General features: G+C 33.3%; 1 protein-coding gene across 2 annotated transcripts in view; it reads left to right on the top strand.

The window, feature by feature from the left end:
* The window catches only part of esn (espinas), a 445040-nt gene that overhangs the window by 411558 nt on the left and 10890 nt on the right, over window positions 1–22592 (top strand). For both annotated transcript variants that reach the window (XM_076404260.1, XM_076404259.1), the window contains 2 exons: window positions 1328–1570; window positions 19402–19703. In XM_076404260.1, coding sequence (XP_076260375.1) covers window positions 1328–1570; window positions 19402–19703 — 545 coding nt within the window. The remainder of the gene's footprint in view (window positions 1–1327; window positions 1571–19401; window positions 19704–22592) is intronic.

Below are 22592 nucleotides of genomic sequence, written 5' to 3'. Positions count from 1 at the left end.
ATGATTTGCAATGAATTTAATTGGTGCCATTCTTTTCTAAATTTTACCAAAAATAATTAAATAACACGCCAAATTATCAACAAAGATTATTTAATTTATATTATGTAAATGTTATGTTATGTAATGTAAATGTTGTATCCTTTGCGTAACACTACTTATCTCAAGAGGCTGAGATGATAGCCTCTTATACTTATCAATTTATGAAATACATAGTAATTAAGGAGAATTATTTTGAAGGAGAAATATATAAAGAAATTAATAACCCGTTTATATTTTATTTCAAAAAAACAAATACGTTATTTGGGCGAATGACGCAACCGACCAAAAAGCTTAACCAATCCACAAAATAATCAGAAATAAATAGAAACAATAAAGAAAACTCTGCTTCACAACGGACACGCAGAGAAAACCAAATTTAAAAAGCACAAAAACCACGCCTGAGAAAACAAAACGAAGGGGAAGAAAAACCATTGGTTAAGACTAAATTGGGCAAGGCAGAATACTGGCTTCGACATTTTAAAAGTGGTGATTTTGACGCTGAAGACAAATAGCGTCCTGAACAGCCAATTTTAGGACGAAGATTTGAAGGCATTAATCTATTAAACTATCTATGGGAATCTCTATTGACTAAAATTGATGCGTTTGAATCAGGTCCTTCGAGAAAAATGGCTAAAATACAAACAAAAACACAACAATGTTATTTTTTAGCATGAGAAGGCTCGACAACATGTTGCAAAATTGCTGAAAACATACCTGGAAACATTAAAATAGGAATGCTAACCCGCCCGCTATTTTCTCCAGGCCTTGCTTCTTCTGATTACTACTTATTTTGGCTAAAATAAAGTTACTGATAACTTCAATGACGAACAGAAACTATACGATGCAAGACATCTATGTAACACTCTATTTGTCTCTCTTTCAAAATTTACTTCGCAGATATTTTCTAGAAATTCAATAGTTCTTTCATTTAACTCATATTTTACCGAATATCCATGTTTTGAGCCTCGGCCATCTTCTGGGAACGTTTTGAAACATACAAATGTTTTTATTGTGTTTGTTTTGACAATTTTTATTGGTGATATTCATTTATTTGTCTATTTAAAGCAACGAAAGTATTATTTGAAAGTTGGTGGTTGAAATTTATAAAACTTTTTCAATCCAACCAAATAAATTTATGTTTCCTTAAAATTGAAATATTCAAATTTAAGATTTTATCAAAAATTGAGGGATATGTATATAACTAGTACATTAAAACCTATTGAGAAATAATAAATAAAATTTCTCGACAATCAAGATCAATTTTTTTAAATCTATTCCTTCCATACAGGTTCATCTATACTTCAGCGCCTTACCCGAAGACAAAGTGCCCTACGTGAACAGCGTGGGTGAGCGGTACCGAGTGAGGCAGCTTCTGCAGCAGCTGCCACCGCACGACAACGAAGTCCGATATTGTCACGCCCTCAGCGATGAAGAGCGCAAAGAACTGCGCCTGTTCAGCGCCCAAAGGAAACGGGAAGCTTTGGGACGTGGCGCTGTCCGCCAAATACCCGGCATACTACGATGCGATTCGGTAAGAGATAACACATGAATGATCATAAACATGTTAACAAACAATTGAATATTTCATCATTTTATCAATATCATCAAATATTATTTCAGTGTTATACAATATTTCTTAGATAATTTCTTCTCAGTTTCCAGCTTTTTAATCTCATAGTCTATAAATTAGGTGCTTACAGGTACATATTTTGATTTTAAACGTCAATGTAAACAAAAGTTAAACAAAACTAACCAAACTATAATATACGGTAATTTCTGTATAAGAATTTTATTTATATATTGAGTCATCTAATGTATAGTTGCATTTTCGACATTCATTATTTTTAAACGACTTCGAGAAAGGAGGAGGTTATATGTTCGGCTGTATATATTTTTTTTAATCTATATTCATCATTGATTATTCAGTCAATTATGGACCGATTTTCAATTTTTTTTATTCGAAAGTGTGTACTTTCGAGGTGGCCCCACTGTAACCAAGTCAGAATCTGATGTGGGGAAGAGAGAGAAATCGAAGAAAACGCTCAAATTTCAAATGCACGTAGGAAGTTTTCACATATTTTTTATCTAAAATAATCAGATATTTGTGTATAATGTTATTTCTGAGCTGATGTGACGGAAAATCGGAAGTCGTTCAGTGCAAAAGCCGTTCAGTTTGCTCTTTAAGCACTAAAAGCACTAACTATATCATATATGACCTTGTAGAAACATAGTAGACGACTTATATGGCGTAATTGTTAGAGCGTTCATCTAGTAAACGGAGGTCGTGGGTTCGATTCCCAGCGGGAACAATAAATTTTTGTTGTCCTAGTTTAGTTAGAACACTTTTCAAATCACCTAGGCTAGGTAGCGAACCCCAAGCGCGTTCCTTATTTTCAATCATTGTTTCTTTAGCACTATTTACTTCTCCTTATACGAGCTGCACCTTTACTTGACCTGCCCAATATAATACTAAATAAAATAAGTGCGTAATTTATTGAGTAAATATCTAAAAATAAAAAGAGAAGATGAAAGGTTTTTAACAAAAAAATTGAACCGACTTCAAAAAATAAATAAGAAACTCACTAAAAAGTGAAGAATAATCAAACCTAGATTTTTTTAACACAAAAAAAAAGCGTTTTAAAAATAAAATATGTACGTCATAATCGTTATAATGGCCAAATAAAAACAAACAAAAACCTTATTTAACCTATCTACTACACGTACTTTATATTCTACTATATACACACAATTTAGCTTAATACCTACTAAGAAAGTATAACTCCAATTGTGAACATTGTTCTCAGTAGTAAGTTTCTTTAAAGTAAGCTAATGAAACCTTAAAAAATGAAAAAACACTTTTTGCAAGCAATATTGGCTGGTAATCTAATATCTTCAGAGTTAAAAAATATCTTATTTACATTTTATCAAAATGACGAGTTATGATGAAAATAAAGCTTACAGCCAGAATTCCAACCCGAGTTACAGAACATTTCCATACAATATAATGTCATCTATTGTCATCTATACAGAGAAAAAACCTAACACCTATACACTAGTTCGGGTTTATAAAGAGAAAAAAGCCTACGACGATAAAAACGTATATTTAGCTATTCTTAGATATAGCACAAACTTTGATAAGGTCTGCTATAACGATCTTATTTATAAGCTACAGAATATGTGACCGAAACAACACACTCCACTATTAAAATTTTACAACACAACCAGAATGTTTAGAATCAAACAAAAGGAAGCCTACTCTACAATAAAAGAAGTTAAAGCAGGTGTACTATAAGAAAGTGTCTTGGGGCCAATTTTTTACTTACTGTACACCTGTGATATACCACAAATAGGAAATATCACGATGACTATATTTGAGGTAATAGCGAAGAAGATACACGAAATTACAACAAGCAAGTGACAATATAAATAATTGGACACAAATAAAAAATTAAAATTAACGGAATCAAATCTGTGAATGTGCAGTTCACGTATAATCAAACCGCACAAGCACCAACAACAATAAATAATAATCATTCCATGTAACAATAACGCTAGGTATCTCAAAATGAATTTTGATTCAAAACTTCGTTGGAAAAAATGTGTAAAAAAGAAAAAGAAAGAACTGAAGTCGAAATATAAGAAAATATATTGGTTAACTGGAAGAAAATCACAATTATCAATACACAATAAACTGCTATTATACAACCAAGTATTGAAACCTGTATTGACATAACACTAGAATTAAATCCATATATTTAGTTAGCCTTAACCCTCAAAAGATGCATGTATCTGTCGGATCATTAGTTTGTGAATTATAGCATTTTGAGTGAAGCAACTTTTGTTATTGTGAAAAAAATGGATAAAAAGGAATTTCGCGTATTGATAAAATATTGCTTTTTGAAGGGAAAAAATACAGTTGAAGCAAAAACTTGACTTGATGCCGAGTTTCCGGTCACTGTCCCAGGAAAATCAACCATCAAGGATTGGTATGCTAATTTTAGACGTGATGAAATGAGCACCGAATACGGTGAACGCAGAGGACGCTCAAAAAAGGTTGTTACCGAAGAAAACATTTACAAAATCGACAAAATGATTTTGAATGACCCTAAATTGAAATTGAATGAAATAGACACTCTAAAGATAGCCACTGAACGTGCAAATCATATCATTCACGAATATTTGGGTATGAGAAAGTTCTGTCCAAAGTGGGTGCCGCGCGAGCTCACTTTTGACCAAAAACAACGACGAATTGATTATTCGGAGCAATGTTTGAAGATGATCAAGCATAATAAACCCCAATTTTTGCGTCAATATGTGATAATGGTTCAAATCATTTCACTCCGAAGCTATAATCAGTATATCACCCTTGGAGAGAATTATGTTGAATAAAAAAAACTAATTTTGTCAAAAAAATGTGTTTTACTATGGTAGGCCGTGGACTTTTACATTGACCTGTTAGGTTACGGAATTCAATTATTGGGGTGTTCCATGAAATGTAATATAATTACGATTCAAATTTCCAGAACAAAGTCTCGAGAAGTATTGTAGGTACACTCAGATACTTACATCGAGACCTTCAGATACTAGTCGCTCAGGATATCAAGAAACGAGCAAGGAGACCTGAGAACAGACTCCATTCTCATGTCAATATCGAAATAAACAACTCTTGGAGGATACTAGAACAGAACACAAACTCAAAAAATCAACCTATTTTATATTATGTAGTGTAGTGTGGTGAGGTGCATTTAATAGAAAAATAAAATAGTGTTATTACATAAACATTATTACATCAGAGACTAAGATAGCACCGATAAGATCTCCTAGGGGTATAAGTTATATTTTATGAAAGTAATAAATAAATCATAAAAATTCTATTGTAATTTATTTATAATTAATAACATTACCATATTAAGATCTATTAAGATGCAAAAGAATTAATGAACCCTCCACCGATTGATTAATTCGCATGATCAATATTCTCGGCAAATGAGAAAAGTAACGACATTAATAGAGTCGAAATGAAACAGCCGAAAATGGGGAAACCTTTACAACTCCTCCTCCCCCCGACTCCGCCGCCACTTTAACGTTGATTCTTTTCAGTTTTCGGGGGTTAGTTTCATTACGTCTGGATGGAAGGGCGTCCAGGGCTGTCGTAAGGAAAGAAAAATTGCTTGACATCTAAATATGGCTCTACCCTAGCGCCATAAATCTTTCGAATGCCGGTTTTTTCTTCTTTGAACGGTTACTCGGCCGACGTGCTGGAAGTTGTTTTTCTGCTGGCGAACGCGTTTTTGATGGAAGGCCGCCCTTTCTGCGCGAACTTAAAAGTCAGGCCCCGATAGGGAAGGCATTCTTGAGGGAAACTTTTTAAGAACGTTAAATTAGTTTCTTGTTCTATTGAAGGTGATAAATTGGCAGTTTTATCGGCTCACTTTTCGTATGGGCCCGGGGAAGGGAAAGAATGTACAGTATGTTCAACGAAACGTGACCCCAGTAATGATAGATCTAAGGGAACTTTTGAAGATTGTCGAAATACACTTCTGACAAGGTAGTTTCTGTAAAAAAAAAGGTTTTGTGACGTAATGTCTATGTTTTTGGGTATTCTGAATTCGGAATCTGAAAATGAGTTGCTTTTTGTCACGTTCCTTGACACATTGGGTAACTATGTTAAACGAGCTATTACATTAAAATAAACTTGAAAAATATAATTTTATTTAAAAACCATTAACTATACAAATTTGTATCTAATTTACGTTCACAATCACTCACTGAAAACCTTTAGTTCCCTGTAAGGCTCCTCTTTGTACATTTTCGCTTCTGAAAAGAATCTGAATCTTGGTATCTTTTAAAGAAATGAAGTCTTTAATTTTCTGGTGAAATCGTTCACCCGTTCACCCTTCGTATGGTTCGGCTCGCTTCTGATTTCCTGTTCGTTGTCCAGTAGCTGCATTGCTTCCACGTTGCTGTGATCTAGCAACCTTATTTAATATTTTAAGGCCAAATCTTGGATCACCTCGTATATCTATTTGATTTCGACATAATAGTGAAGCTCTTGGTTGGTTATGTAACGAATTAATCGTAGAACTTTGTTTTGGATGGTCCATAGGTCCAAATTAGTTTTATGATTGACTGATAAATCAATCTCGTTAACTTTAGATTAACTTTAGAAGCAACCAGTACAGTTGCTTGACTTTAAATCGCATCTGCTCTGCTTTTTGTGTAACATGATGTTTCTAATTTGACCCACTATCGAGATGTATTCCGAGGTAATTAGCTTTTAGGGTAAATGATGTGGCTCGATTAATGGAGGTAAAACGAAATGAAACAGTGGTGTTTACATTATGTGACCGTTATTTATTGAAGTAATATAAAAATGTAAAAATACAAATAATAAAAAAAGGCTGGAAAGGGTGTTACCTGGAGACGAGGCTTGGGCAGTTGATGGTGGAACGTGTAAACCAAACGATGGTCGGGTACTGAATCCTTGGAAATACCGTTCAATAACATCCCAGATAAACGACTAGGGGTTGCCAGCTATTCGTTATCAGGTTCTAGTTGGCGGTGTTGGCACCCCGCCCGGGTTCAACATCTAGGATTATATTTCTGGGTATTTTGTAGACCGTTATTCCACTAGGTAAAATTCGACATGCCTCAAGGTCGCTACAAGCTGATTCAGCTTGAGGAATCAGCATCCATCAAGTGATATAGTTGGGTTTTTATCATTTCGCCGCAACGTAAAATTAACATGGATAGATTTGAAGCTATTCAGCTGTATTTTCCAATCTCTAATCCATTTATAGTTCTTGTTGACCGCTACTTGTACTTTTTCTACAGCCTTAGACAGAGATACACATTTTGCTATGATAGCTGTATCCCCGGCATATCCCAAGCACTGTTTCTGTTATTGTTGGGATAACAGCAGTATAAAGATACAGGAGTGGTTCCAAGACACAACCCTGTAGAACTTCAGCCGAAATAGATTTAAGTGTTGAGAATACCCCTTCATGCGATACTCTGCATTTTCTTTAGAAAGTATATGATTCCAGCAACCGAGAGTGATTCCGCAGTAGCAATATGTTCAATTTATAGATTAATCCCAAATGCCATACCCGGTCAAAAGCTAACGAGGCGTCCAGGGCAGTAATTATTTTCTTCCAACTAATTAATGTGGAAAATGTACTTTTAAACTAATTAAGCTCTTTCAATCTAAAACTTGAAATGCTTTTAATTATCTCATGTCTAGCCCGACGGAAACACCCTTTCTCATTCGCTTCTGAAATTCCTAGAAACTATGAAAATATGTATTTGAAGCAATCTCCATCTTTGGGAAGTGATTTGAAAAATTTCCAACTTTCACCAACAACCATCTATTCCAACATTATATGAAACGGTGGAAAAAAATCTTTATTCAATTTTAATTCATCTTTAATGCATCTTAAATGCAGAAAATTGGAGTACCTTAATATTGACAATATTATATTCGTTTTCCGCCTATCATCATATATAGAAATATTATATAGTTGAAAATATTCAAACAGCTTGTTTTTGTTGCAGAACTGTCTGATCAGTTAGATTGGCTTTGATTTTGTAACCTTATTTCAAGTTCTAATGCGAAATCTTAGATAAATTCGTAAATACATTCGATTTCGAGGTCATCGTGCAGTTAAATGCGATAAACATTGGTAATTAATCGAAGAACTTTGTTTTGGCTATGTTCAATTATTGTTGTTGTTGGTTTGATATTTTAGTACAGACCCACATTTACACTCTACAAATCCAAATAGGCCTTATATGACTTAATTGACTTATACACTAGTTGATTTTATGTCAAGTTGGCAGTATTTTCCGACTAACCAGACCAGTTATTTGATTTTGAGTCTATCTAGTTAACATGAGGTTGGCTTAATTAGTAGACGGTGCAATAGTACACACTGTATACATTCTAACGTGATGTTCATCACCTTACTCATCATCGTTCATCATTTTTACTAGATTGGTTTTATAACCCTTGTCCTTTAGATTACTCTAGTGTTTATAAGTATCGAAGCCCACTAGATTTTTTCTTTCGAAATATTATTGTGAAGTGACTAAAACATCGACTTTATTGAACTGAATATTATGACCAGTAGTCATCTAGTGCCCAGCCAATATCAACTGATCTCTGTGCTCATATCTCATATATCGCTGGTGTTTTTTTATCCGTTACTTATAATCTTCCTAGTTTGTCTTTTATACACTTTTCTACACTCACAGGTGACCTTATATACAGAGACGTCTTCCTGTATAGTTCGAATATAACTTTGGTGTCGTATTTATTCAGTACCCCGCCAATACAATCTGTTGTTCCTTGAAGTACCGAGCGACTATTAAAGGAACCTTTTAGAACTTGATCAACAACAATGATCTGTCGAAAATATCGTTGTCCTTGCTAAAAATATCCTTACGCATACAAAATTTAAAAATACATCATATGACGAATACTATTTATTACAAGGAATGTAATATGGTTCAACTTACATGATTGAATGCTGATGTAATACTATCAAAATATTTTTATTAATATAGTAGGAGTAAGTCGTGTACATAACGAGCCTAACTCGTATTAATGAATAGTCATACAGTTAAAAAAGTTGATTAGCGTATAAAAAGGAATGTAGACGTATGTTGAAATACAATAGTGGGATGGTGGCTGACCCTATTCGTATATATATATAGATTAAGTTAATAGAATTATTAGGATATCTTCACGATAACCATAACGAACTTCGTGTCATAAGAATAGTTACTTTTTATTTATATTTCAGAATTTGAAATAAACAATTGTTTGTCAAAGTCTCTAGTTTTAAATAATATTATTTGATCTACAATTTTTATATAACTTAACGATTACTAATCTCACAACCATAATTAATTAAGTGTTTTAAAAAGTAACGTATGTGTATTCAAATTATTTTCAATGTTTCTCAGCATTTCTAAACCACCCAAGCTACCAAGAAGTGATTATCAGAAGGCCCTATATATAATGAGTTAGTTGGATACAGCAGAATTTGCCATCCAAGCTGTAACATTGTATCCTTTAGAAATGTTGCCACAAAGTGTTGCCGAACCTAATCAGGTCAGAAGATGACTTTCTGTGTCTGTTACTCCATGGTCATTTTTTTTTAACAATAGAATATTCAAATTGTTCTATTGACGTCGGTAGATATCTGCAATAATAGTTTCTTTTGATTTAATTTGGCTTTATATATTTTGATTTGTAGTAATTTAATGTATAACTTTTAATACACTACACCTGGCTAATTCCACCATATAAACAGAAATAATTCAGGCCAATGGTCATGAGTATTCCGATTTGGTGTCTATGTGGGTAGCTTTCCTGGACTAACCCATGACTTTTTACACTTGGAATTATCATAGGGGATCTACTTCTCATCACTACTCACAATATGTGACAGAAAACTGTTCCCTTTTGATGGTAACCAACGAAATTGCAATGTTGAAAAGGTTTGAAATGGAATTTTCACTGAATTAGCTAAACTGTCTTAAAATTCTTTTAGATTAAGATGGGTTTATGTACAATAAATCATACAATTCATTGTCATCGACCTCTTTTCGGCCCTCCTTCGTTATTTGTTATTAACAACATCGCTACTTTCAATTCGTTGAGCAGCACACCAGAAGCTTCTCTAAACATGTTTGTGTCAAACAATGTCATCTATATACACTGAATAAATCAATAATACTAAATGGAAAAATGTTATTTTATGTAGGGAAATGCCAAAAGTATCGATCGATCGTTAGGTAAGATGTTTAAAAGTTATTTACATTTATACTTTGCATTTTCACCAGATATTGCTCATCAAAATACATAGAAACCTATAATAAGTTGTTATATAAAATATATTATTCCAATTCCTTGTTTTTTAATAGGTTTAATTTATTGACATGTATTGCCCTTGTACATACGTGTATTTTTTCATTTTAAACCATTATTTTTTTCATAAACAAAACTATTAATTAAATTATACTTTTAGGGATTAGAATTATAAAGAATTTAACTGAAGATATGCAAATCGCGGCCATTAAGATGTAAAACAGGCACGTCAAAGCTCATAATATGTTCTAACATAATGAAAAAATAGTTCTTATTATTTTGTCTGGTGCATACTTATGCAATTGTGGTAATTATTGTGTGAAAATAGTTAAATAACCTCATGTCTCCGTTATTATGTTGGAAATTTCACAGTTCTACGTAATATTATATTTTTATATTATTACACAAAATGATATATTTCACATACTGACTGAGGCTGTTTCTTATCCTTGAAATAATTTAACAAAAAAACTTGTAAAGTGTTATTTTCTCACTCCGATTATTCATAGGAAATTCTATTAAAACTCCAAAGAAATGAAACAAAAAAAAGAAAAGAAAAAATGTTTTTCAAGTGATGAAAAATAAGGCGGACGAATGTTTTTCGAAAAAGTTCGTAACTGAAACAAAAGGAAACTCACAACTCCGAATTGGTTTCAAATATGGTAATTCTGAAAATCCGATGGTATGAAAATGGAATTGTTATAAGATGAAACTAATAATTCATATTCATGCAGTCATAAGCTTCTAGAATTATTTAAATCAAATTTATATAACCTGTACCCATCATAAATCACATTAAACCATACACTAAAGGAGGCTCTTTTTGGTAGCATACAAATAAAATTTTGAGTATGATTAATTTGGTTATAGACTTGATGAATATTGGTAGGATGAATTGAAATGCATCATTTGATAACGAATCAAGCTGATGATGAAAATAAAATGACAGAAAGGATCTCCTCAGAGATACTTGAGACAGCGAGGTTTTCCAAAAGCTTTGAATATCGTCTCAAACAGACATATCAGAATTATAAGTCTTTAGTTTTTACACGCCCAGGTCACTATATCGTATTGGAATCCACCGTTCCTTGAATTATCGCGCCAATTTTATCAATTATGTTCAATAGAATGTCCTAGAAACAGTTCTGTTCAGCTTAGACAACTTACAGGTCAACTTACTGACCTTCACCAAGTAGATGAGTTTTTCAACGAATTCTCAGCTCATCTGTCGATGTCGAATAATTAGAGCACCATTCTATAGAATTTATTCTTTATTAGGTTATGATAACACTTTAATTTTCTGTCATCAAGAATAATAGAAAACAAAACTACTAAATACAACTACAAAAACCTTGGTTTTATTTTAAGTGTAATATTATTTCCTTAATTTTAAAATATTCCCTTTGGACGCTTTGCTTGTTGAACAGTTTTCCATTTGTATTATTGAATTATTCCGTGTATATAGGCACTAAACATCAAACATACATTACTTTTTTGTTTGATTTTAAAGAATCTGCTGACGAAAATGACAAGGAATGCCAAATTCTTAAAGAGAATCAGCTCAAACTCTCAAAAAAGTTTCAGCAAGGTATGGTTGAGTTAGCAAGGTGTAGTACATTATGCAAATCTTATAAAACTGTTATTTCCGATGTCTACTCATGTCAATTGAACAAACTGAGTGACATATTGTTACAAAAACACAGCAATGGCAAGTAACAGACACAAAATCGTCCTCATCAGAAAAAAATTGTGGCAAATGAAACATATTTTGATTAACATATACAACGTGGCAAAAGTCCCACTACCATTTTGGTTGCCTACAAATTTGCTCAAAAAAACGATAAGTAAGTTTGGTTTTCATAAAAATTTTATTTGGTCTTTACATTTTTTTTGTTATGATCGGCTCTTTTTAAGGCATTCTTCATGACATCCCGCAATATCTGAAATTGAATTTCTTCAATTTCGTAACGAATATTGCCTTTAGGTTGTTGAATCGTTTGGGGCTTATTCACATAAACTTTTGATTTTAAAAAAACCCCATAAGAAATAATAGGCCATGCTAAATCGCCACATCGCGAAATTAGTCTTCGTGGAAAAAGGTCATTCAATAATTGAATTGTTGAACGAACTGTATGTGCTGTGTCCTAGTCCTTGCTCTTTCATTTTAGTTACAAGAAAATTGGGAATCATTTCTTGGTACCGTTCAGTAGTAACAGTAACAGCAACGCCTTGGTCATTTTCAAAAAAAAAAGACCAATGATGTTTTCAACATGAATACCACACCATACAGTTGTTTTTAGTGGATGCAATGATGTTTCATGAATTAATTGAGCATTGTGTGTTCCCAAAAACCGACTGTTCTGTTTATTTACGTGGACACTGCGAAGAAAATGGGCTTCATCGCAGACTATCTATTTAGACGAAAAATCTTCAATTTCACCAGACAGTCTTAGGATTGTATTACTGTACTCAACTCGTTGATCAGGATCGCTCGGTGCCAATTTTTGAAATAACTGAATTTTGTACGGGAACATTTTCAAATCAGTTTTCAAAATTTGCCTTAAACTGCGTGCCGAAATGTGTAACTGGCAATCACGTCTTCGAATTGATGTTTCTGGAGACTCTGCACCACTATGGCGCACCAGAGCCACATTTTCAGAGTTACGAGACGTCCGTTGTCTTTCAGAACGAGGCCTGTCTGATGTCGTACCGTACTGTCGAAAATTCCCATGTAAACGATATATTGTGGTTTTATGAGGCGCTGGACGATTAAGATATTTTTGACGCAATTTCCGCTGAGTGGCAATAATGTAACGTTTATTTTCAATAAATATTGTCACTATTTCTGCTCACTATGGTGGCGTTTATTTATCCATAATCCAAAAATTTGGTCTACACAATACAATGGTTTAAGCCAAACTGAACTAAACGTCACATAACCAAGATGGCGCGCAATCAAAATGGTAGCAGGACGTTTGCTCCACCTTATACATTTTTCTCACAATTCAATTATATTTTAGCAAATAAAAATATCAGAATACATCTAAGCACATCATAGATAAATATTGACTATCATAAATATCTCGCAATAGTTATTCAAGAACTTTAAAAAGTTATAAAACTTTGCCAAAACTAACGATTGGCAGCGCATATCAACCCCATAACAAGATTGCATGACGATGACATGACGCTTTACGAAGAAACGAGAATTTTTCAATCAGCAAGTACCACAAAAAGTTTCGACATAATACAAAATAAACTCATTTTATTAAATTACAGTCCGAAAATGAGCCATAACACTGAAAATGTAGCAGTTAAAAAAAAATCGCTCTAAACACTTCCAAAAGTATTTTTTAACAGCATCATTGACTGAGCCATGAAAACGTTTAATTGTTATAACTCGAAACTTCTCGCTACTCCTTATAGCTCATTATATTTGATCGTCTTCGGGGGCCATTTGGTCGATTATTAATACGCCAAATCATCCTATTGAGAGTTTTTAACTTTCTTAATGTTATAGTGCGCGGAACGAGCGAGACTAATTAAAGAACGACCCGAGCGAATAACATTAATTTCGGAAAGAAGGGCCGAAAGTACGATTTCTAATTTCCATTTTTATAATTAGCGTCGGAATCTTGCCCAAGGGATTTAGCGTGGAAGATTAATTTTTTAGAAGAAACGTATTTTAGGTTTTCCCATAGGGCCACTAAGACATTACAACTGCAAAAATTAAAAGTCAGAATAAATTAGCGTTTTTTTTAGTGCAATCTTAAAAGAAATCATTGTTACGTATTAATAAACAAACTAATAATTAAGTAATAGTCTCGATGATTGTAATAAAACATTACAAAAATATAGATTTATAATAATAATACACTATAGAGAGATTATTAAAAATACATTTATTTTAAAATTAAAATTGGGATCACTAAGATGTTATCAAAAAAAAAACACGAAATTTCAAAATTCGCAGGCATGGCGGCACAGTGGTAAAGGTGACAGGACAGTCCTCCTACTGCTGCGATAGCTGCGGGTTCGTATCCTGCTGTAGCATGGTCGTAAATTTATGTTTGTGATTGTCCAATATTTGTGATTGCCCTAGGCAAGAGTGTAAAATCCGACAAGGAAAATGATCCCAGTCACGCCAGTAACCAGGCTGTCCGCTTACGGATGTCTTCTGGGATGGTTTTTAAAGTTGGTCACTCGCCAGTCGATAGGCTTAATAGCGAGGATCGTGGCTCCCCCCCCCCCACGTTAAACTGTAGGTCCAGTCCAGATACACCCTTAATTGGTACAAAGGTACTTTAAAATGTATATAAAAAAATTCTAATTGCACTGTGTGAGTGTAACTGAAACAATAATTATACAAAGAATACTAGAACTTATACAATTGACGTGTAAGTCCACCAGACATACTAACCATGAAATATGATAAAATATTGAAGAACATTAAGCAAAAATAATATCAGTATAACACTTGAGAAAAAAAAAAGTGCAGATAATATATCTAGAGTTTTTCCATTAATAGCACAATCGCCATTTGGGAACTGTAAGAATATTACTATTGAAACCAAGTACCCTGTATTAGCTAGCAAACCTAAAAAAATGTATGATGATAATTTGAAGATACAGATACAGATGTATTTGACAGAGCTACAAAAATATTCATTTTACATAGTTGATAACAACGACTAAACCCATCACATCATATTAAATAAAATTTTCCATATTATTTGGTAACTGAAAAACAGAACAAAAATATTGTCAGGGTCTCATCTACACAATAAACAAAACAAATGAGGCCTAAACTTAAATGTTATCAATAGTGTTGCTTAATTTATATTACGCTACTTACACTTTAGACATAATTAAAGGTACTTAAAATAGTTATAAAAATATACCGGCTGGTTCGCGCCTTGCAAGATTTAATCACATTTCTCTAACGTTTACTGATATATACATTAGGAATCCTCACAATAGTAAACGTAAATTTTTTTAATAAATGTTTTAGCAGAAATAACGTTTGTTCCAGTTAAACTAAATACGTAGAATTGTTATAAAGTATTAAAAAAAAACAAAATTTAATTTAATAGGGACCTAAAATTAAAATAATAATCTTAAATTTTTAACACAGGCGCCAACTTCAAAGTAGTGAGTTAATAGTAGTTAAAATAGTATTGCAAATAGATAAATAGGTTTAGGTCGATATTAATCTAAATTCTGTGTATATAGTAGAATATAAAATACGTGTAGTAGATAGGTTAAATAAGGTTTTTGTTTATTTTTGTTTAGTTATTACCACGATTGTTATGTATATATTTTATTTTAAAATGTTTTTTTTTGTGTTAAAAATCAGTGTTAGATTATTTTTTAATTTTTAGTGAGTTCCTGATTGGTTTTTTGCAGTAGGTTCAATTTTTTTGTTAAAAATATATTATTTTTCTCTTTTCACAGTGTGTAGACCAAGTAGGCCGTAGGGTCCGCTACCTAGCTTAAGTGATTTTACAATTGTCCTAGCTAAAGAACAGCGAAAAGTTATTGTCTCCACCGGGTATCGAATCCGGGATCTCCGTTTGGGAGCTAAACGCTTCAACCACCGTTACACCATAGAAGCAGTTATAGTAGTGCTTAAATTAGAACTGAATCCGCCAAGGAAAATGATCCCAGTCACGCCAGTAACCAGGCTGGGTAAGACCGGATGTCTTCTCGGATGATTTCTTCATTGAGCCTACTTCTCGGTAGGCTCAATGCCGAGGACCATGGTTCGGAGCCCACGTTAAACAGTAGGTCCAGTCCAGATAAACCCTCGTTGGTAAAAATAGACTATATATAAAAAAACGCAAAATATACAAAAAAAATATCTATTAGGTACTGCATATATTCTGATATTTTTTCACTTTAAATTTATCAAGAAAAATTGGTACGATAGTTAACGATAGTGATAATGTTGATTTGACAAGGAATCGTTGCATCGATACTGCATCAATCTGAACACGTGGGAATCAGAAGACTCTATGTCTCAACCGATCTGCAACAAAATATTCCTCACAAATTTTGCAACGTAAGGCCATGCGCCTCTCTATTTTGCAACAATACTTTTTTCAATTAGCAATGCCCTACTCTTCGTTCACAGCAAGACCTCATAGTCGTAAATATTCCGCTTAACTGTCGATATAGATCGCTCTCCTAAAGTAATCCATGATTGTTTAAGCTTTGAGTGGTCCCCTTTCAATCATCACTCACCCCACAAAAGACACTTCATCTTTTTGCTTGGTGTTAAATGATGTTGAAAGTGTTCGATATATTATCTTCAGTCAATTCGTGAGATTCCTCCTTGAATTTTCCTGTGGCTTCAATGTGGAATTCAATGTGGCTTTAATTCAATACAATTACTATGAACAAATAAAGCTATAAATAGGCAAGATAGGAGACGATTTAGGCATGTTGCATGATTTCTTGCAGCAGAAACATAAATTAATATATTTTAATTGTCCCATCTTAACTAAATGTTTAAAATAAATAGACCAATATAAGTGCTTTAAAGTAGTTCTTTGAGGGATTAAATCATTTTGTTATCTCACGGTTTCGTGATATAATTGTAGAAAATATTATGTATAAACCGACGACATAAATTTCTTGATAACCTGATTGATTCGTTCCGAAAGTTGCCTCATTTTATGCAGGAAAAGATAACTTAAATAAGCTCATTTCTTCATCCGGCGGACGGGTAAGTAAGCAGCGGACATGTTCTGAGCGTTATTTTTAGCCTCAGGCCAATATTCAGGTCTATAGAACTTCGTATTTGCTACGGTCAAATACAGAGTTGCCCAAAAAGTACCTGGATCCACATATTTTAGATATTCTGTTCATTATTTATATGATTAGTTTGCTAAAAAGAACTTCTGTTTAAATATAACATTTTATATTAAGTACCATATTTTATTTATGATATATAACTTTTTTATAATAAAAAAAAATCATTCCAAAATATTTTACATCACTCTTCTACCATCAGGAAACAACTGAAATTTTCAGATTCCTTCTAAATACTTTAGAGTTATCGAAATTGGCTAAATTTTGATCCAAATAATTCATTGATAGTGCTTAATGAATAGTCTAAATCAACAGCAATATTAATCATAACTTATAAATTATGATTAATTTTACACCTGATTTTTCACTGTCCCTATATTTTACCGAAGTACATTATTCATGCAACAATTGAGCTGACTACAAATCGCGCCACGGTCATCCACGGCATCAGCACGATCATGAGAGACCGCCGCTTTTTCCCGAGACCGTTGGAGGTTTCTACTGTGACAAAGACGTACAGCGCTAATAAATCTGTCCCGTACAGCCGGTGCCCGAAAGACGAACAATTTATGGCCGATGTAGCTGCGTCGACGACTTATTGGGCCTCGATATTGATAACAATATTAAAGAACGAAGGGGTTGGACCCCCCGAGGAGCCCCATTTGCCGCCGCATGCCCTCGGGGTGGGTTTTAATCAAAGTTTGTTTCTAATCCTCGGACGTCCGGTCCTCTTCGAGCCGAGAGAGGATTGCGGACGGCCCTAGGACCGAAACTGACCAGCTCTTATTGACACTTGACCGCGCTGGAGACAAAGTAGTTTTCTTCGGGTCTCCGGCGAAGGAAATTAAAGGGGCATTATTGGCCATTTTGAATTCTGAGCGGTTTCATCCTCTTAACTAGGCGGATTTGAAGTTACCATACTTATTTTATTGGTTTTACTGCTCTATAACTCCAATAAGTATTATTTAAAAGTTTCTTCAAAGCGTCGTATTTAATTTGGAATAATTTGTTATAAAAAAATAAACGCAAATGAAACAAAATCCTCCTATGTGACTTTAATTTTGCGTAGGCAGAATATGCTAAATGCCTCTAGACCGACGCCTAATTTGGAAAAAGCAAATACTCGCAAAACCAGAGCAGCTTGGGCTTTACTAATATTATAACAAATGTATAGGAAAATGTATTCCAAAAGTTGATCCAGGATATTCAGCACTCATCTACAACAATATGGTTAATAACTACCCCAAAGAAATACTATTAATAACGGTAAAAATATTTTTAACAAAAAAATTAAACCGACTTCAAAAAATAATTAAGGAACTCACTAAAAATTAAAAAAACTCAAACTTAGATTTTTAACACAAAAAAAAACGTTTTAAAATAAAATATATACATAATAATCGTTGTAATAACTAAATAAAAATAAATGCAAACCTTATTTAACCTATCTTCTACACGTATTTTATATTTTACTATATACCCACAATTTAACTTTATACCTACCTGAACCTATTTATCTATTTACAGTATTCTTTTAACTACCACCAACTGATCACTTTGTAGTCGGTGCCGAACCCAAACAGTTATATTAATTTAAATTTGTCTGGTTGGTAATTTAATTTTTTGTATGTCACAAAATTATATTATTATTTTTATATTGTTTGGGCTCGCACCAGTATAATTATTTTCCAGTGTCACAAGTACTACAAAAAACAGCTAAATGGTCTAATTAAACCCCTAAACTATCCAAAAAAGCCATTATATTTTTCCTAAACTTAAAAGATAAACATCTTTCTTAAATATAAATAAATGTAATTGCGTCCCAACATTATTCTTCCTTCTAGTTTGCTAGAATTTTTCTTTCAGTATACTTTAAATGCTTTTAAAATAATATTTGATGAAAACTTAGGACCACTCCTGTATCTGTTCTATACTGATTCCCAACAATAAAAGAAACAGTACTTTTGCCGACGAGATAGTCATCATGGCAAAAGATGTATCTCAGTTTAACATTGTAACAGCTCCAGAGCTGTAGATTAAACTCAAAGTCAAGTAACTGTACTGAAGTCCGAAAATACTTTCAACTTGATCTAAATTCAAAGAGATTGATTTATCAGTCAATCATGAAGCCTATTTGGCCTATAATGTGCAAATAAGGAATTACACTAAAATATTAAACCAACTAGTAATCCAACGCACCTAAAACAAAGTTTTAAGATTAATTACCGATGCTTATCGCTGTGTAACCAACGAAGAGCTGTACGATGACCTCGAAATCAAATGGATACACGAAGTGATCCAAGATTTCGCTTTAAAACATGAAATAAGGTTGCTAAACCAGAGCAACGTAGAAGCAGCTACTGTACAACACGATTAAACATGATTAAAGTGAACCAAACCACAGGAACTTGTTTAGTTTATTCTTAACTTTAGCTTAAGTAGTTTAATTTTATTTTAATTTGGGTAATATATACAGATGTATTAATTCCGTACTCGCCTTGCTTGTGTATTAATGCAAGTACAACAGAATAGTAGTGATAAATTAATTTGTAAACCAAGATTAATTTAAAAAAATTGATACAACTAGATGAAATTAACATTGTATTACTGAGTTTTCATTTTAAGCTGAACAGATAATTATCAACAACTGCTAATGGAGGTTTTGCATTTTGCAGTGTTCGGATACGCTGTCCTGCGGCGACATCGGCGTGTACGCGGCAAGAGCCGGCCCCAACACCGTGTGGCATCCCGCCTGCTTCACCTGCTGCGTGTGCCGCGAACTCCTGGTGGATCTCATCTACTTCTTCAAAGAGGGACGCCTGTACTGCGGCCGCCATCACGCCGAGACGGTCAAGCCGCGCTGCAGCGCCTGCGACGAGATCATCCTGGCCGACGAATGCACGGAAGCGGAGGGTAGGGCTTGGCACATGAAGCATTTCGCATGTTCGGAATGCGAACGTCAGCTCGGGGGACAAAGGTAAATAATTGTTATCTACTTCTCGATCTGCTTCTAAAGGCTATAGCCGTAGTCAATGAATTCCTCATGGCTGTATACAATTTCAATATAACTCATCCGCCAGTTCCCGTTTAAATGTTTTGAAATCCCTTAGTATCTAGGTTTAACGTACAAAAATCTAAGCTAACAAGAAAAACATTCTCGAACCTATTCTGAGCCAAATTACGTGGGTTTAGATGTAGAAGTAATTTTAAACGTCTTTTAAAATTTAAATTATACTTATTAAAACAATTTAACGTATTAATTCAACAAAAATAGAGATCAAAATAAATTATATAACAGCTACGTGTACAATTTATTTTATTTAATTATTACATTGTTACTAGTCGTTTCCGTCTAACCTACAATTTGTCTTTATGATAACTTAAATTTAGGTATATCACTAGGAGGACCCATCTTAGTCTCTGGTGAAATAATGTTTATACATGTCACTGCTGTATTTTTTGTTATATGCACCTCACTACACAACACTACACAAGATCAAATGGTTTGATTCTTTTGAGTTTGTGTCCTGACCCGGTGGTATCCAAAAGTTGCGATACTTCAATATTCTCATGAGAATGGAGTCTTTCCTCATACCCCCTTGCAATTATCTTGATTTCTTGACTGACTGTGGGTATCTGAAAGTCTTGATGTAGGTAGTCAGTCCTATAGTATTTGTGTGCGCCAACACACAGAAATATGAGGACTTTGTTCTGAAAAATTTGTGTTTTGTTTATATTACTGTTTGCAGAACATCCCCATAAATGAACTTCGTATGTCCATATACGTTTCAGTACTTGCTTATATAATAGCAATTTATTATTTACTGATAATTGTCATTTTCTTCCAATTAGCCAATACATTTTCCTATATTTCAATTCTAATTATTTTCTTTTCTTCTTTATATGCTCCTTCCAGCGAAGTTTTGCACCAAGATTCATTCCGAGATATTTAGCGTTGTCGCTATATGGAATGATAGTATCATTTAATGTTATTAGTGTTTGTACGGTAGCTTGTATCCAATTATTTATATTGTCACTTGCCTGTTGTAATTTTCGTGTGGCTTCTTCACTATTGTCTCCAACAGCTATAATCGCAGTATCATCAGCCAATGTAACTATCGTAATATTCTCTATTTATGGTATATCACAAGTGCAGAGTAGATAAAGCATTGGCCCCAGTACACTTCCTTGTGGTACACCTGCTTTAGCTTCTTTTATTGTAGAGTAAGCTTCTTCTTGTTTAACTCTAAACATTCTGGCTATAATATACGATTTTAGTAGTTCGGTGTGTTGTTTTGGTAACATTTTCTGTAGTTTATGAACAAATCCAATTTCATGCCAAAGTTTATCGAAGGCTTGTGCAACATCTAAGAATGTGGCAGAATATACTTTTTTACTTTCGTAGGCTTTTTCAGTAACATCTATTATTCTGTGGACCTAGTCAGTTGTTGCATTCTTGTTAATAAATCCAAACTGATGTGTTGGCATTAGGTTTTTTTCTCTCTATGATACGTACACAATAAATGGCAAAAGAAATAATGCAAATTCTAAGCGTGCGAAATTTTGATGACCAGGTGACACTTCTGAAAATGTACGTGAGCAAGTTATTTTCAATGACTAGTTTAAAATTAAAAATATACATCAAAGATATACAGAGATCAGTGATTATCACAACAAATACTTCTAATATATAATGGTCCTGGCACCTAAAATTATATTACCCATAGTTTTGCTGGCGTATTATAGTACTGATAAATAATAGTACCAATAAATAAATATACCGAAAAGTTATAATAATTGATGGTAATGATAATATCAATAAGAATCAATAACAATGGCGCGACGTACTTATAGTAGGTAGCTTATACCCTAACATTAACAATGATGGACGTGCAATGACATCAAGGGAAGCAGGATAAAGCCAAAATCTCAAATAAATAAATGAGCAAACTATTTTGGACTCACTTCTGCTAACACCATCTGTGATGAACGCGCCAGTGCGCAGAAAAAAAAGCCAGAAGCCAGACGCTAGATAAACTGCCATCAAGAGCCAGCACAAACCACTTTCGGTGACGTTTATGTATGCTTCAAATTATTAATAGATCATTACTAGACGTCAATTACTTTGGCTGCTTTGGCGTCAGTTTCTGACTTAAACTACAATTCATACTTTATAGTTGCAACCATAAAACTATTATATTTAATTTACAGTAATTTAAGAATTATGGGAAAGGCACGAAGATACGAGTTAATAATAAAATAGAAGATAATAAATTGATAATAATAAATAAAAGATAACAAATAGAAAATAATAAATAGGAATTAAAATAGAAAACTGAAATACTCCGTTTTTGCGGACAGATACAATGATCAACCAGAAATATAAAAAATTGAGTTAGAGTTTCCGAAACTATAAAAGCAAAATGCTTACTATTCTTAAACGCTATTCAAACATAAAAAAATGTTCTCATACAATATACCCAAGGTTATGGTCACTAGGGCCTGTAGAACAATTGTCTTCTTCAACAGCTCATGAAAAGAAATTCTTCTTTTTTATTTACATAACCAAACACCTGATTTTAAATTAAAAAAAAATAAAAATACCATAGTTCATATTCTAAATACATGATTTAAAAGACTTTTGTGTTTTAGTTAAAATAAAGTATGTATTTCGCCGGAGGGGGGGGTCCTGGGTTGTTCAATAAATCCTTAGAAAATCAGTTAATGACGTAATTTTGGACTAATCATGGAAAGCTAAAAATACGTTTTCAAAATCATTTACCTTTATTGTTTGATTTTAATAAATGTGCTTCCGAAACCAATCCAATATATTTATAATCTTATGATGATGCTGCTCGTCCGGATA

The sequence above is a fragment of the Rhynchophorus ferrugineus genome, unplaced genomic scaffold (genome assembly GCF_030347505.1).
Source record: "Rhynchophorus ferrugineus isolate W39M unplaced genomic scaffold, kcgeb_rfMv2 rfM4, whole genome shotgun sequence".
Lineage (NCBI taxonomy): Eukaryota > Metazoa > Arthropoda > Insecta > Coleoptera > Curculionidae > Rhynchophorus > Rhynchophorus ferrugineus.
This window is presented reverse-complemented; position numbering and strand designations above follow the sequence as displayed.